Source organism: Nesoenas mayeri (assembly GCF_963082525.1).
Source record: "Nesoenas mayeri genome assembly, chromosome: 1".
Lineage (NCBI taxonomy): Eukaryota > Metazoa > Chordata > Aves > Columbiformes > Columbidae > Nesoenas > Nesoenas mayeri.
In genome coordinates this window covers 109,372,320-109,387,297 of record NC_137541.1, presented here as the reverse complement: position 1 = coordinate 109,387,297, position 14,978 = coordinate 109,372,320, and the positions used below count along the sequence as shown (strand labels likewise).

At 38.0% G+C, this 14,978-nt stretch overlaps 1 protein-coding gene across 6 annotated transcripts in view; it reads left to right on the top strand.

The window, feature by feature from the left end:
- Positions 1-14,978, top strand: part of APOO (apolipoprotein O) — a 32,998-nt gene continuing 18,020 nt past the window's right edge. For 5 of the 6 annotated variants that reach the window (XR_013923119.1, XR_013923120.1, XM_080357463.1 and 2 more), the window contains exons 1-6: positions 3,437-3,502; positions 5,275-5,385; positions 7,663-7,782; positions 10,427-10,481; positions 11,543-11,638; positions 14,443-14,534. Coding sequence is in view for 4 of the 6 variants with exons in the window: in XM_080357463.1 (XP_080213589.1) it covers positions 3,473-3,502; positions 5,275-5,385; positions 7,663-7,782; positions 10,427-10,481; positions 11,543-11,638; positions 14,443-14,534 (504 nt within the window). In the remaining 2 variants the exon portion in view is untranslated. Of the gene's footprint in view, positions 51-3,436; positions 3,503-5,274; positions 5,386-7,662; positions 7,783-10,426; positions 10,482-11,542; positions 11,639-14,442; positions 14,535-14,978 lie in introns of those variants that run through there. The other variant, XM_080357462.1, reaches the window with a different exon arrangement.

The following is a 14,978-nucleotide window of genomic DNA, read 5'->3' as shown; positions in this document are numbered from 1 at the left end:
TTAGCGACGCGGCCGGTGTCCACCGCCCGCTCGGCGCCGCCATGTTGAAGGTGAGGAAACCGCTGCTCCCCACGCCGTGCACGTCGCTGTCCCCCGCCCGTCCCGCCGCAGCCCCGCTCCCTTGACAGGGCTCCGCGCCGCCCGTGCCCACCCTGGGGGAGCGGGCGGAGGCAGGCGGTGGTCCCTCCCTCCCTTCAGGCCTCGCCTCCGCCCCACCCCGGGGCCTTGCAACGGGACGCGGCGGTTCTCGCGGACGCGGCGGCTCGGGCGCGGTGCCGCCGGGCCGCGGCCCTGGGGGTGTCCTTGTCCGGCGCGGCGGCGGGGCGAGGCCGGCAGGGGGCGGCCCGGGAGCGCGACCGGAGGGCCCCGCGCCGAGGCGCCTTGCGGGCGGGAGCTCTGCGCCGGGAGGGGCCGCGGTTCTCCCGCTTCTCATTTTAAAGGGGGTTCTGTTTACTCGTTGAGTAGACGCGTTAGCGAAGACCCTGGCATTGTTGCCAGCCAATGATTTTTTTTTTCCCCTTTGGAGATAAAACTGCTAAAAATCTGTGCTGTCTGGGACAGCTCTGCCCGGAGCACGTTGTCTGTAACTCTCACAAGCTGTTACTTCTGCTCTTGTTGCAGCTGCATCATCTCTCTCTTTCATATTTCAAAATTGAGTGCCCAGTCCGTGTTGCACAAAAAGAAAACACATGCACACTACGTTCCTTATTTAAAATCACTTCTTGGATACAACAGCATGGAGTTGTGAGTTAGTGTAATTGAGGAGTTTGGATTCATACAGTTGTGAAAGTCCTGGTCTCACAAGTCGCCCTTTATTGCATGTAGGTTGTCTGTGAAAAGGGGAGAATGTGCATGATCTGGGCCTAAAGCCCATAGTTGTCTCAAAGGTCTTTGCCTCTGATAAGAGTTCCAGATCCCTTCAGGCTAAAAGCCAGTTGTATGTTTTTATCAAATTGTTGTCGTGATTACTCATGAAGCTGGAGTTTTTTAAAAACTGGTGGTACTCAGTTCTTGAAATTATTTCTTTTTTATACCTTTTTTGTTTGCCAAATATTGATAATATATCAATATGCTGAGCAGCCTATGCTTGCTTTCCTCTTGCCACAACTTCCATGGGTTTTTTTTGTATTTTAAAGTTGGGGCAATTGCTGAAATTCTTACATAAGGATTTATTGTCAGAATTTTTGAGAATTATGTAAATGTTACTGAATTGCCCATTAGAGGAACCTGAGGGTTTAGATGCTATGCATAGTATTAGAGTTTTTATACAGCCATTGAGGTTAGCCATATCCCAGTGTTTTGGGCCAACCTTGGTTTTGCCTGTAAGAGCAAAAGAGGAAGGTGGCTTCTTGATGTCTGTGCTTCAGGAAACAGGAGTGCTCAAGAGTTTGATTTTGGTTGTTTGTGTGTGTTTTGTTTTAGTTGAGGTTAAGAGGTAGGAGGAAGAATGGAAAAAGAAGAGGAAAATTAAGCAGCTTTGTACATTAGGGCAAATATCAGTTGTCACCAAAGCCCCTAAGGATTTTTGTTCTTCCTTTTCCCATTTTGACACGTTGTTAATAACAGTAGCAAGTGAATTGAGAAACCACAGACAAGAGGAAAAAAGACAAAAGTTCTAGTTAATCTTTAGCTCTTTTTTTCCCATGTTTGTATTGAGAACTAATATGGGATTTATTCTTCCCAGAGGCATTTTTTTAGTTAAGAATCAAGAACTTTGAGAAAGACAGTAAAGCAAGACAATGGAAGATGAAATGTAGTAGTCTTTTGCCCTCCACCTTTCAGATAGAATTTGCTCGTGAGTGATCTGGTGTCTGCAGATAAATTTGAATTCTTCAGCTAGATAAAGGAATAAACTTAGGATCTTTTTTTATTTCAAGTAAATGCAGAGCATTGCCTAGAGAGAATGTCAGCTCTACCTTTTTGTATCAGCTGAATAGCTGTTAAGACAAGCAGATTGAATGCACAGCTCCATCAAAGTGTTTTACTAAACCAATTGGTTTGTAATACCTGGTTAATATGGAATTAAGAAATGAGGTCCTAAAGTGAATTTTGGAAACAAAAAGTAGAATGGTTAATCTTTCGTGTTAACAAATAAACCTCTTATTGTCGGGGTGTATATATGGTACTTTAGTACCAATTGTATCTGTCTCATAAACTTATCTGATGTAGAAGACCATTGCAGTATAGCTTGAACAGCGCATTTAAGATTCAGGAGATTCTTCTTGCCCTTTTCATGTTTAATTTCATCTTATTTAAACTGTAAATATGAAGCTTTTAGAAAATGTCTGCATTTCAAGATTTTGATAATATAGTGTGCATCTTTATCACAGTATCACAGTATGTTTGGGTTTGGAAGGGACCTCAAAAGATCATCTAGTCCAATCCCTCTGCTGGAGCAGGAATACCTAGGTGAGGTCGCACAGGAACATGTCCTGGTGGATTTTGAATGTCTCCAGAGAAGGAGACTCCACAACCCCCCTGGGCAGCCTGTTCCAGTGCTCGGTCACCCTTACTGAGAAGAAGTTTTTTCTCAAATTTAAGTGGAACCTCTTGTGTTCCAGCTTGATCACATTACCCCTTGTCTTATCATTGGTTGCCACCGAGAAGAGCCTGGCTCCATCCTCATGGCACTCACCCTTTATATATTTATAAACATTAATAAGGTCACCGCTCAGTCTCCTCCAAACTAGAGAGACCCAGCTCCCTCAGCCTTTCAAATCTTAAATATTTAAAGCACTTGCATTTACTCTTTCTGCTGGTAACATTTAGATAATTTTCAAACAATATAAATGATGTTGAGCAGCAGCACAAAACACGCCTGTTATTCAACACAGCAGACTGGTTTTATTTTTCCTAAACAGAAGTTAGCAATAATGAATTATACTGAATTAAAGTATTGGTTTTTATGTTGCGGTTGTGTTTTGTGTTTTGTCTTGTTTTGTTTTGTTTTTTAAATTCAAGGGACACTTGCAGAAATGATAAATAGAAGATGTGGAAACTATGCATGTGTATTCATGTAACAAACTTTTGCTGTATTCAGGAATTAAGTTTTAGACACTTGTCTCTGAGTGACCCTCTCTGAAGTTGTGTTTTTCAAGGCTTATTTCAAAAGCCATCCCTGCTACCTACCTCTCTGGAGTATAGTGTGTTCCATTAGTTTAGTAGTTGATCTACAAAAGCTATTTGTAGTTTTAGACTTATTTGAAATTTAGGCTCATATGAAATATTTGCACTGAATATGATTGTCCAGGTAACTGGTTGTTGTGGTTTGAATACATTTTAGACTGCTTTGAGGAAAGTGAATGGAGTAGATAATGTCTTGATGTCTTTTCTAGCTGTGTGTTTCATTCTTAAAAATTCAAAAAATCACAGGAAGTAATATTTTACTGAGAGCATATTTTTCAGAATGAAAATCCATTCAGATTTTTGCCTTTTCAGTCGCAGAGCAGTTTTGCAGTGAAAAAAGGAAAGAATGAGGAAATATGTTCTACAGTTGTTAATGGTCAGTGTCGTTCATATTTTTATCTTGGCTCATGACAGTATGTGAAAATTCTTTGTTTAAGCAAGCATTATTAAATATTGTTCATGTCTTTCCTTGGCTGTGAAACAGAACTGATCTGGTTGTTGTGGTGTTCCATTATAGTGCTGTAATAATGAGTCCATAAATACAAATAAGGGAAAACTTCAATTTTAAGCTAAGTTTTTCCATACCTTTTGACCTACCAGATTCCTCATGTCTTTCTGAAAAGCAATCCCATGACCTAGTTCTTGTGTGCTGTTTCTCTACATGTAAATGAACTTTTTCAGCAAGTTTGACAGCTATATAATCTAATTTTGAGTTTGAAGAGTCTCTTGGTTACATTTAATAAGTGCTCCATCTGCAGAGCGGTGGAAGAAATTTAATTTGCAAATACTGATCTGTTTGCAATAAACTTATAGTCTGGATAATTTTAAAGCTCTTTTCTAATAGTTCTGCAATGGGCAGAAGCAAAGTTTCAGAGTAACTGTCCCATGGCTAGGTCAGTTATCATCATAACAGCCTGAAGGATATATTGGTTTGATCAAGGCTTCAGTGTCACAAGCAGCTAGGTCAATGTCATGTTCCCTTGTGACTTCGGAAAAGGAAGAGGACTTGTCGCCTTCTCCTTTTTCATTCCCTGTTCCCTGACCACATGGTTCCTCTGGTGCTTGTCAGTCTGTTTTCACAGATGGGTTCGACTTACTAACCCCGCACAAAGCTCTCCACTTCTTTTTCAGGATTAATCTTTTGCCAAATTGGCGAGGTGAATTGCCTCGCAGGGGAAGCGTCCGGCCACCAAAGCTAGGGCAAGGTGAGCAGCAGGACTTCGAGAATGGATGCGGTGGGCAGAGCCAGACCTCTCCAGTTTGGTGGCCGCAGGCTGTTAGATCCACTCACACTGTCACCTGAGGCAACAAACCGCAGGCTGTTGTAACTGTGTGTGTGTTTACCCAAGCAGTAATGTGAACGTGAGGCATTGGAAGGTTTCCCATTGGAACTGCCATTTCTTGAGTTAAGCATTGCTGTCGATAAGGATGTGCATTTGTTGGAAAATGCTTTTTGTGCATTCTTGTTTTTTCTCTTCTAAGTTAAAGCAGTCTCTCCTGGTAAAAAATGCAATGTAGTAAAGATCCTGAATACAGGAAGAATTATATTCACCTTACTCATGTTGGTTGTGTTGTGTGACTGGATTGAATCTGAAGTATTCAGAAACAGTCAAGTATCAGTGACAATGTGCTATAATTCATGTTTCTCACAGAAAAATAGGTCTCTTCCCCCCCCCCCCCCCCCCCCCCCCCCCGCAATCTAGATGCAGACGATAACTAGAAATAAAGTGCTGAACTTTTTGGTACTAACTATGGAAAAATGGAGGTGTTCCCAACATTCACAAAGTTGTTTAAAATATGAGTATAATGTTGTTAATATCTATACTGAAAAAATTACTGAAAATTGTGTTTCAAGGGAGAGAAAACGGATCTTTTTGTGAGATGAAGACTTAATGAGATTAGCATTTGTATCTACTGTCTCCTTTAGCCTCAGGCTTTTCCAGATAGCATCTAAATAATTTAGGTGTTATCACTTGAATACCTGAGAGCATTAGATTGTATACCACCAACTGCCTTTTCTCCTAACTTCTAAGCATCATAATATAACACTTATATGGGGGCATAATCACTGTCTACGTGGGTGCGTTCAAACGTGTTGCCATTTTGTTTGAACATAATGATTTTCATGTCTTCTTGTAATGTTTCCAGGTAATTCGGCTGGGGGCCACCCCTGTTAGCCTGAGCTTGCTCTCTCTCCAGGTTTATGCTTCCTCTTCAGAGAAGGAAACTCCCAAAAAGGAGTTGCTGAAAATTGAGGAGGTAAGTATGGTTAGACCTGTAGGGCTCTTCTATCTATACAGAAATATCTGCAGAATTCTGAAAGACATATTTTGATGCCTGAAAGCATTTACCTACATCTCTTCACTCTTTATATTCTTTCCTTTAAACTTATTTCTCTATTTTCAGTAACAGAGATGTTGATATGGTTTGGCTTCTTTTACCTGAAGGTTGCATTTGATGCCCTCTGCTTGATAGCATCAGACTTGCTTGTGTGCAAGATCTCTTTCCTACATTAAAGCCTTCTGCTCTTCATTCAGAAATTACCTGTTCATGTTTGTGGATTTTCTTGTGGAATGTTTTCTTTGCTTTTTAACCAGGTAGCACTTTGTATTTTTAAAAGTTTTTCTTTCTAAAAAAATTATCTTTTTTACAGGTAAAATTCTTGGCTAGCAATGATTTGAATCAGATGTAGTAGCCTACAGAATTTTATCAGTGTTTTTTTCTTTACAGCATTCAGACCTAAGCAGCAATGAATACAATAAGTAGTGATAATAAAAAACAGTTACTGTATTGTTTCTCTAAGATGTTATATCACAAGTAGAGCTTTAAAACATCCTGTCAAACTGTTGACACACCAGCATTGTTGCAAAGGCTTTTTGCAGTCTCTAACGTTTAAAAAAAAAGTTGTAGTTTAAATAAAGACTTAAATCCATGAGAGTTTGTAGATCTTTAAAAATTTTAAGTACATCAAGCCAAACTGAAGTTTTGTTACACGAGCAGTGAAACACAATGAAACTTATTTTTCTGCATACTTAGGTCTTTAGGATGTGTCTGCAGGGGCAGTTCATGTACATAACAGGAGAGGATCAATAGCTGATGTGGTCTCCTGGCTTCACCCCAGTGAAGTTGCAGTAGCATGGGCTATCGCATGCCCCACAGCACTGCTGACATGGGGCAGCAAACAGGCAGCAGGTTCAAGTTACATTTGTGCTGAATAATTGGCTTGCCCACCAGCTTCAGCCAAGCAGAATGTACAAGCTGTGGGGTTTTGGCTGCCTTCCTTAGCGTTCACAGGGTATGTTTGTTAGGATCTCTGTCAGCTGTCCAGTTTCAGAAGACGTATGGGAATTTCCCTATCTCCGAGACTTCTGTCCTTGTGCCAGACATGGCTGTTAGGTTGTCTAACAGGGTCAGAGTTAAACTGATTGTGACTGTGATTGCCAGAGATGACTGGACTTCCTAGGGAAATGAGACTTAAAATGCTTGTCTTTCCAAGTATTATGGGAAATCCAGCTGCATGACTTATTGAATTGGCAAATTCAATGTCTTTTATTTTTTATGGTTAGCAGCTTTTTTGTTGTGGTAGACATACAGTTGTTTTCCAACTTATGAAAAGAAGGCTAGCTACACTTCAATGCAACAATACATGTAAACATCAGTTTATAATAGACTACAAAATGTAGGATAAATGTGGTATAAAATATAAGCTCTCTATACAAAATACCAGTGTAGTATATAAAACAGGTTTTGTTTTGATCTAAACTTTGCTGTTCAGCTTCAACAGTATAGACTTCGGGTTTTCTGTTTGTTTTGGTGTGTTTTTTCCCTTTTCTTTTTCTTCTTTTTCGAAAGGAATACAATTTTAAATATGTTTATGTAATTGTAATAAATATGTCGTGATGCTAAACCCTAAATATGGTAGCTTAGTATTTGTTATGTGGAGATGCCCATTGCTCTTCAGCTGGATGTTACAGTTCCTTTTTGCTCAGCCCCATGGTGCTATTAATGCTGTCAGTTGCTGATGTGGTCAATGACGGTAACACTGGGATGTCATATGGTTTTCTTGCTCAGTAACAAACAGACAAATTTGTATCAGATGATACCTTTGTTAGAAGCTACTTAGACTCTTTAATGATGGCTTGTGCAAATATAGAAAATGGTTGAATGTGATTTCGGAGTTGTAGTACGTTTAGCGTGTGAACTGGGAACCAGAAGTGCTGATTAAGACCAGAAACATTTTTTCACAATTATGTTTTGTGTTTTTATTAAACTAGTTTAATATTAATTTATAACCTGTGACTTGGATCATATAGCAGCTATGGATGAATTGCACAGCAATTAGAAGTCATCGTCATCATAGTATATAATTAAACTTTGCTCATAATTGTCTCACAACTGTGCCTGAATTTTTATTATGCATTGTTTATGTAGTAAGCACTGTGTTAGATGTTCTCTGTTTAGACTGTTCATGCCCTGAAGACCTACTTAACACAATTACACCTTTGTTTTTAACCTCGTGTTTGCTAATATTCACAGCTGTCACTCTACTCCTCTCCAGCTCGTGAGACTAAATATGTGGAGAATCCACAAACCCAATTGGAAGAGGGAGTTTCACATTTACGGCATGTTTTGGAGCCATATACAGCCTGTTGTCAGGTATAATGATTTTATATCACATCTGGTAGTGGTTCAGTGGGAAGGGTTGAGCTGGGGTGTTTTTTTAGAGTCAGAATTCATAGATAGCGGCAAAGTAAAAGTCAATAGCTGTACAAGCATTTTTCCAAAATGCTGCTTTACTTCAATTTTTCCACAGTTTGGGTCATAGTATTTAACCCCTCCTCACACAAAACCAGTTGTTTCTTTCTACTAATTTGCTGAACTAAACCCCTGCTTTTTCACATTTTGTATCCTGCCGGAAGAATTAAAAGAAAATTAACTAAAGCTTAGAATTGTTATCCTAAATAAACTTAAAGATATCTAGGGATATCTGGATTTCATACTGTCCTGTGACTGATGAAGACAGTAATTAAATTTGTGTTTTCTGTGCTCAAGGAGAAGGCCTTAAATTAGCAAGCGGTGTGTTTTGGAGCCACAATACTGATTTGGCCTCACTGCAACTGTGACAAAACACAACTTTGCAGGAAATAAATCAGTATTTGCTGAACTGGAGTGTTGAGGGAAGGTGTGTGGCTCTCTGGAAGACAGAAAATCCCACGTCACTAGTAGTGGCAAACCTACTAAGTCCCTAGGTCCCAGACCTTACCCCAAACTTTCTTATGTATTTTGTTAGATAGCATGTTTCCACTAAACAGTCATTGAATACAAAAATAGTCTTTGGAGGATAGAGGAAAACCAAGATCTTTGTAATCAAGGCCTAAATTATTGATATTAGATTTCAGAGCTTTTTTGTTCTTTCCTGACCCAGCAAATGTTGAGGCTTTCTTATGAAGCAAGGGCATCCTTGTAACCTGGGTGCCTCTTGGCAACTTCAAGTGATTCTCTGCTCTGCACTCTGGCTGGTGTGAATCCTTTTCTTAAGCCAAGCTGTTCACATCAGGGTGTCCTTTCTGCCTAGAAGTTCTGTGGTGTGGTACTAACCTTTAACAGCACCAAAACATTTTTTTAGAAATACTCAGGGTTACTCAGTCTAGTGATGTGTTTCTAAAGTGCCACCAGCAGGAGCACTGACTTCAGTTTTGAAGGAGAAGTGAGTTATTCCACAGTCTCATTAGAACTCTGACCTCCTAAAGGCATGGGTTCAGTTTGGTTGCCTGTGGTAACTGTAACTTGGGAATGGAATTTGAGACAAGGTTAGTTGCCCAGTTGGACTGAGTGCAGGCAAGCCTTGAACAGTGCTTTATGTCTCACTGGCCCATTGTCTTCCCATTTGCTTTATTTTCTGTCTGCTTGGTGATCACTTACATAAGATGTGCTCTTCTGTTCACGTACAACAAGCCATTTCCTGGCAGTGGTTTACTGACTCATTTTATGAAGTGAGCATGTAAACTTTATGGGTTTGTGGTCAGCTTGCTTGCTTAACTGTAGTCAGAGATAGTTTTGATTTTACACCACTCCCATCCCCTCCTATGTTAAAGAAAATAACATTTTAGATGTGTCTCAGTTGTCTTTAAAAGCATAACTCAGGATAATGAGAATAAAATTTTTTATGTTTGTATATCCATTTGCTTGCTTAACTGTAGTGAGAAGTCAGTCCAAAACACAGATGTAGAAGTAAGCCAGTTATGTGGGAGCTGTGACAGATCAGTCTTAGTCTCTGGGGTTTTTAAAACATGTTCCTTTTTAACTGGCTTTTAAGAAGACCAACGTCCATTTAGAGTTATGTTCTGTGTCACATGCTAACACTTTTTTTTTGTTTTCCACAACAGGTTTTGTTTTGTTTTGTTTTTTTTAAGTCATTCTTGCCAGTGAGGAAATGAAAGTTCTAGAGATATTGTCCCCCATGCAGTATCCCAAACAAATGCTTTCACTTCTGCATGGATACAGCTCAAGTGGTACTGCAAGACCATTCTCTGCTTTAGCTTTGGACATAGATGTTTATGAACTTGTTCCCTAATTGATAGAAAGTGTTACACTATCTCTCTGAAGGATTATTGGCATAGTAACAATTAACAGGGTTGCTCTTGTTGAGATTTTTTTTTTTGTACTGTGATAAAAGGCAATGTGATTTTTTTCACTTCCTGCATATTTTCAGCCTGAGGAAAAAAAAATCTAGAACTAGTTTGTGGGGTTGATGCGGTGCTCTTTGATTTTGGACGTTGTATGGACATCTCATTTTCCACGTCACTTCAAAAATGCAGTTTTGTTAGCTTGAGATGGTCTGTTGGAAAGTGCAATTTATCATCTTGCAGAATGAGTCATTGTACCCCTGTGAAGTGCTGGGAAGGAGTTTATTACAGTGTTGTACTTCCTTCCTTTGCATTAGCTCAAGTGTTTTTGTGATACCAATGTGCACTGAGAAACCTGAGATAATCCTGAGTTTCAGCTACCTGATCAGAAACTCAGTGAAATATTGAAGTTGACCTCTGTGTTTTGAGGTATTGTATTTCATCTGTGTCCAAAGACTCCTTTGAGAAAAACCTGTATGTATGTATGCTTAACGTAATGTTGAGCAAACATAGCCCTGTAAGTGAAGGGTGGAGGTGGGAATAAGATGGAGTTATTTTAGGCACCCAACACTTCTTTTTTTTCTTCTTCTTTCTTTGTCAGGTCAGTTACATTCTGTAGTTAATATTTCACTTACTTAGTATCTATTTACTGTTGTTTTCTTTTTTTTTTTTAGGATCTTTATGCCAAAGCTATGCCCAAATTAGAAAAAGCTGTTGAGCATGGTAGAGGTAAATCAGTTTAGTTTTCTTAACTAGCAGTTTAAAATGCAGGACTGTATGATGTCTTCTGTTAAAAGAGAATTCCATTAAGCGTCATGATATATGTAGTTTCTAATGCAGTTAAGACTACTTCATTTGCACTGTATATCTGTTTAAATATCCTTTGTAGGTCATTACGGCGCTACATACCTAAACAATTAAAATCTGAGACCCGTGTTTTTGTCAACCCTTGTCTCTAAAAACAACAGTTATGCAGGAAAAGAATAATAATAAAAAAAACCCCTCACAAATTATTCCCAGCTAGTAGTATTTGCTTGACCCAGCCTAGTAATTGAAGCTTCCTGCGATGTTCACTACTTGTCGCAAGTGTTAGGCCTTTTGTTTGTAATGTTAAGCCTTTTCATTTTGGTTTACTTCCTTGGATCTCCCAAGAATTTTAAGTAATCCAAAATAATTTTTATTTATTTTTGTTATGGAAGCATCCTTTCATACTTAATCTCATCAGGACTGAGCATGAATGCTATCTAGAGCTCATTTCAGATACTCCACCTCCTTTCCTTAAACCGAAGTCTCAGTCTTTTGAACTCCTTTGTATGGAAGGTTTTCATATTTTTTTCATTCCCCCATCAGACTCCCATCTTTTAGTGAGCTTTGCTTGTGCTGTGTCTTTCCTTTGTTCTGTGATTTGTTTTTTGTACAGTGTTTTATTGAAACTAATTCTTCTTAATGTGTAAATATAATAATCCATTTTGAAAATGTTTTTATCACTAATTTGGAAAAGCTATAATCAAGATGCAAAAGAGCAAAACAAAACAGATGGCCCAGGAGCAAAGGCAAAAGCTTCTGTGAAAACTGGTAAATACAATACGATGTTCAGTTTCATTCATGTGTCACTAGAGAAGATCTCAAAGGCTTTGAATTTTATGCCAGCAGATCTAAAATGTGCATGATAGTTAAATGTGTTTTGATAACTCTTTGTTTTGTAACAATATCCAGCATGTATTGATGATTCCTTATCAGAAAAACATTTTCACATGACATTAAAGCACTTTGTTCTGACTTCTTTTCAGAGGGCTTTGAACTTCTCCAAAACCCCCCTGCTGGATTTTATCCAAGGCTTGGTGTGATAGGTTTTGCTGGAATTCTTGGGTTGTTTCTTGCGAGAGGTAAGTGGGAACCTTTTGAACTGCTTATGTTATGGTTTGGGCTAAATTATTTATTTATTTAATAGTAATTTTTAATTGTGACACATGAGATCTGTACGAGCATGTTTCTACAATGTTCCTCCAATTATAAAGAAACTTCAGGTAAAAGATGTGTAATAACCATCAGTTATTGTTTATGGATACTCTATTTGTTACTGGAATCTAGTCTTTGATCATTTCCAATTCTATCTTATTATAGCAAAAGTAGGTTTTTTAGCTTAAAAATTTTTTAAATTACTTAAGTTCTTGATCTCATATGTCACTGTGGAAAACTACAGAGGAATAAACTATGGGAAAATACAGAGGTTCCTGAACTATTATACATGTACAATTAGGTGTATATTCAAGTTCTCTAAGAGTACTGTGTGTCTAGATACAGAGCTGCTGCAGATGGTGATATTCAGCGAAAGTGCTTGTGAACTCTGGATGTACTATAAATACATGCATGTTATGGGCTACAGAAATGTGATACAGTTAATTTCATCACACTAGTTGAAGAAACTAATAGGTTTATACTTTCATATAAATAAATATATATTTTTAAGAGGTGTAAATTTTGAAAAAGTATTTTATGTTTGTATTGAGCTATTCTTAATACAGTAAAAATAAATAACACAAGAAAACTTGTAGGTAAGAGAACCATGAAGTTCTAGAATATAAATACTAGGGAGGACTTGCTTTGGATGAAAACATGCCTCTGTGAGGCCTGTATATCTTGAACAAACTCCAAGTGTGTGCTTGACTATGTAGAACTGGAAAGCATTCTATGAATGTATGCACTCCTCAAAATATTTTCCAGTGAAGATGGTAAAAGTGGTACTTTTTTTTTTCCTAGCCTTTTTTTTTTTTTAATTAAAATCAAGGTCTCCAGCTTCACCTGTTTGAAGTTTGTTCTCTTCAAATTCCTGCTTCTGAAGTTATGTGATTATAAATGAGATCAGATTGCAGCCTTTACTACTGTAGCAAAACTGGGGGAGGGGCAGGGGATTGCAGTCTTGAGGCTGGATCTAAAAGAGTAGAGGGTCATAAGTTGAAGAAAAATAAAAATACCTCATAATACAAATGTCTGATTTGTGAATCTTTTAAGATGGGAGCCATAATTTTAAAACTTTTGTCCTGTTATAGTTTGCAATACTGTTATTTCCAGAAAGTATTCAAACTGTAGGAGGAAGTGCCTCTTAATTTTGATGATACAGAAAGTTAGGACAAAGCTGCTTCTTTTTTTGTCCCTTCCCTCATTGGTCTCACTGGAAAAAAATTGCCCTCTTGGAAGGTACAGATAAAATCTTGCAGGTCTAACTGTAATACTTGAAGATATAGCTGCTCACTAAGTAGAAAGTACTGTATTTAGAGTGTGTGTGAATATTGTGCAGTCATTCAGCTTGGTTTAAAATGCCATTGAAGGTGAATTTGTTCTAACCTTGTTGAGTAGTACTGGAATATGAATATAGGAGTATTCCTAAACTTCCCTCTAATTGGTATCTCCAGCAGTTAGAAGCCTATTGTAAGGCATTAATATCTTCAACTATTACATTTATTCCTAAAGTGATATTGTAGCCATGCTGATAAGCTACTGCTAAGGAAGACTTCCCCATTCCCAGAAATTATAACAAAAGTGTAATTTTTCTGGTTGTAAATATGCAATAAACTTGCCTTTCCTGTGCTTTCTTACAGTGAATTAGTAGCAAGTTCCCTCTTCACAAAAGACTAGCAACATCACTTTATGAATGTCTTTTGTTTACTGCTAAGTTTCTCATCTCATCATGAGCATATGTTAGTGGAAACACTAGGCACTTCTAGTATACATTTGCTCTTCAAAATTCGTTATTTCTTTATTAGAAGCGCATGTGGCTTTGCATATAGAACAGCCTATTCGGTAAGGAACAGAACTAGTGCATCCTGACTCCTGTATGTCTGTTCTATGGCCTTATTTTTTTTTTTTCTTGTGTACTGCTTGCTTTTTCTCCTTTACCTGCTCCCTTCTTTGTTCCTTTCTGCCTGAATAATCTGCAGCATGCCCTGGAACTGATTCAGTGATGCATTTTGTCACTGGCCAGCCAGGTTACATGACCTGTGGCCAGCTGTGATAAGATGATGAACTTTTCAGGCAGTTAAATGATTTTAGACTTACATAATTGAATAGAGAGTTCAAATTGATTAAAATGTTCAAAATTTACTTGGGGACTGAGCAACAGGTGTACAGCGTAATTGTAAGTACTTTAGTTTAAAAGTACTTTCAAATGCTTTGCAAATCACTAACGTGAATCAAGAAAAAATATTCATAAGAGCCATTGTGGAGGAATCAGTGTTTGTGAGTCAAGGTAACTTATGAAATTGGTATTGGAGCATCTCTTGTTCTGTTTGATGTATCAAAAGAATGCTATCCTAACCTTTCTTTGCCCCAGTTTTTCCTTTTGGTTTAGAACAGAGCATCAGTTGGTATAATTCTCTTAAGTGTCTCTTAACTGTGGCTTTTACTTCATTATTCAGTATTATTCATTATTACTGCAATATAGTTGTAAGGTAATTTTCACTTTGGAAAGATGTTAATAGAAGTAATCTCTTAAAAAGGTTAAGAATAATTATTGATCAGAGTCATCACATTTATTAAGAAACTAGTACAACGGAACAGAAAATATGCTGAACTGTATTTAATAAAGTTGTTTTGATTATAAATAATAGGGTAGGGCCATTCCACTATTTTGGTTAGCATGTACTCTAATCATTTTTTGTGTTTTTTTGTTTGTATTGTTTTTATGGAACAGGCTCAAAAATAAAGAAGTTAGTATATCCCACAGGTCTCATGGGTATTGGTGCCTCCATGTATTACCCTCAGCAAGCGGTTTCTGTTGCAAAGGTCAGTGATGATACCTGTCTTTGGGGAAGTGTCTTTTACTTTAATTATCACCACCTACCTTCAGATTAACTGGTAATCCATTTTTAAAAGCCCTGGCAGTGTGCTTGGCACTTAACAAAATGATAGTGATTTTGTCAAAGAACATCAAGCCTAGGCTGAAGAACGGTCAGATATTCTGTTTCATTTAGTGACTTTTTTCTAATGTCTGCAGTAGCAGCTTCAATTTGAGGAACAAAATTTTGTTCCTGAATCTCTAACCGCAAGTTAACTATAAATTAATATAAACATGCTTAGTAAGTGCAGATTGTGTGTTTACTTACAATACTAAGGAAGCTTGAAATATCTTGATAGCAAATGAAAACAGCATTTGAAAGAAAGCTAAAAAAAGAGAGATTCTATAGAGAAATCATAGGAACTACACTTCGAGATAAGCATTGTTATTGC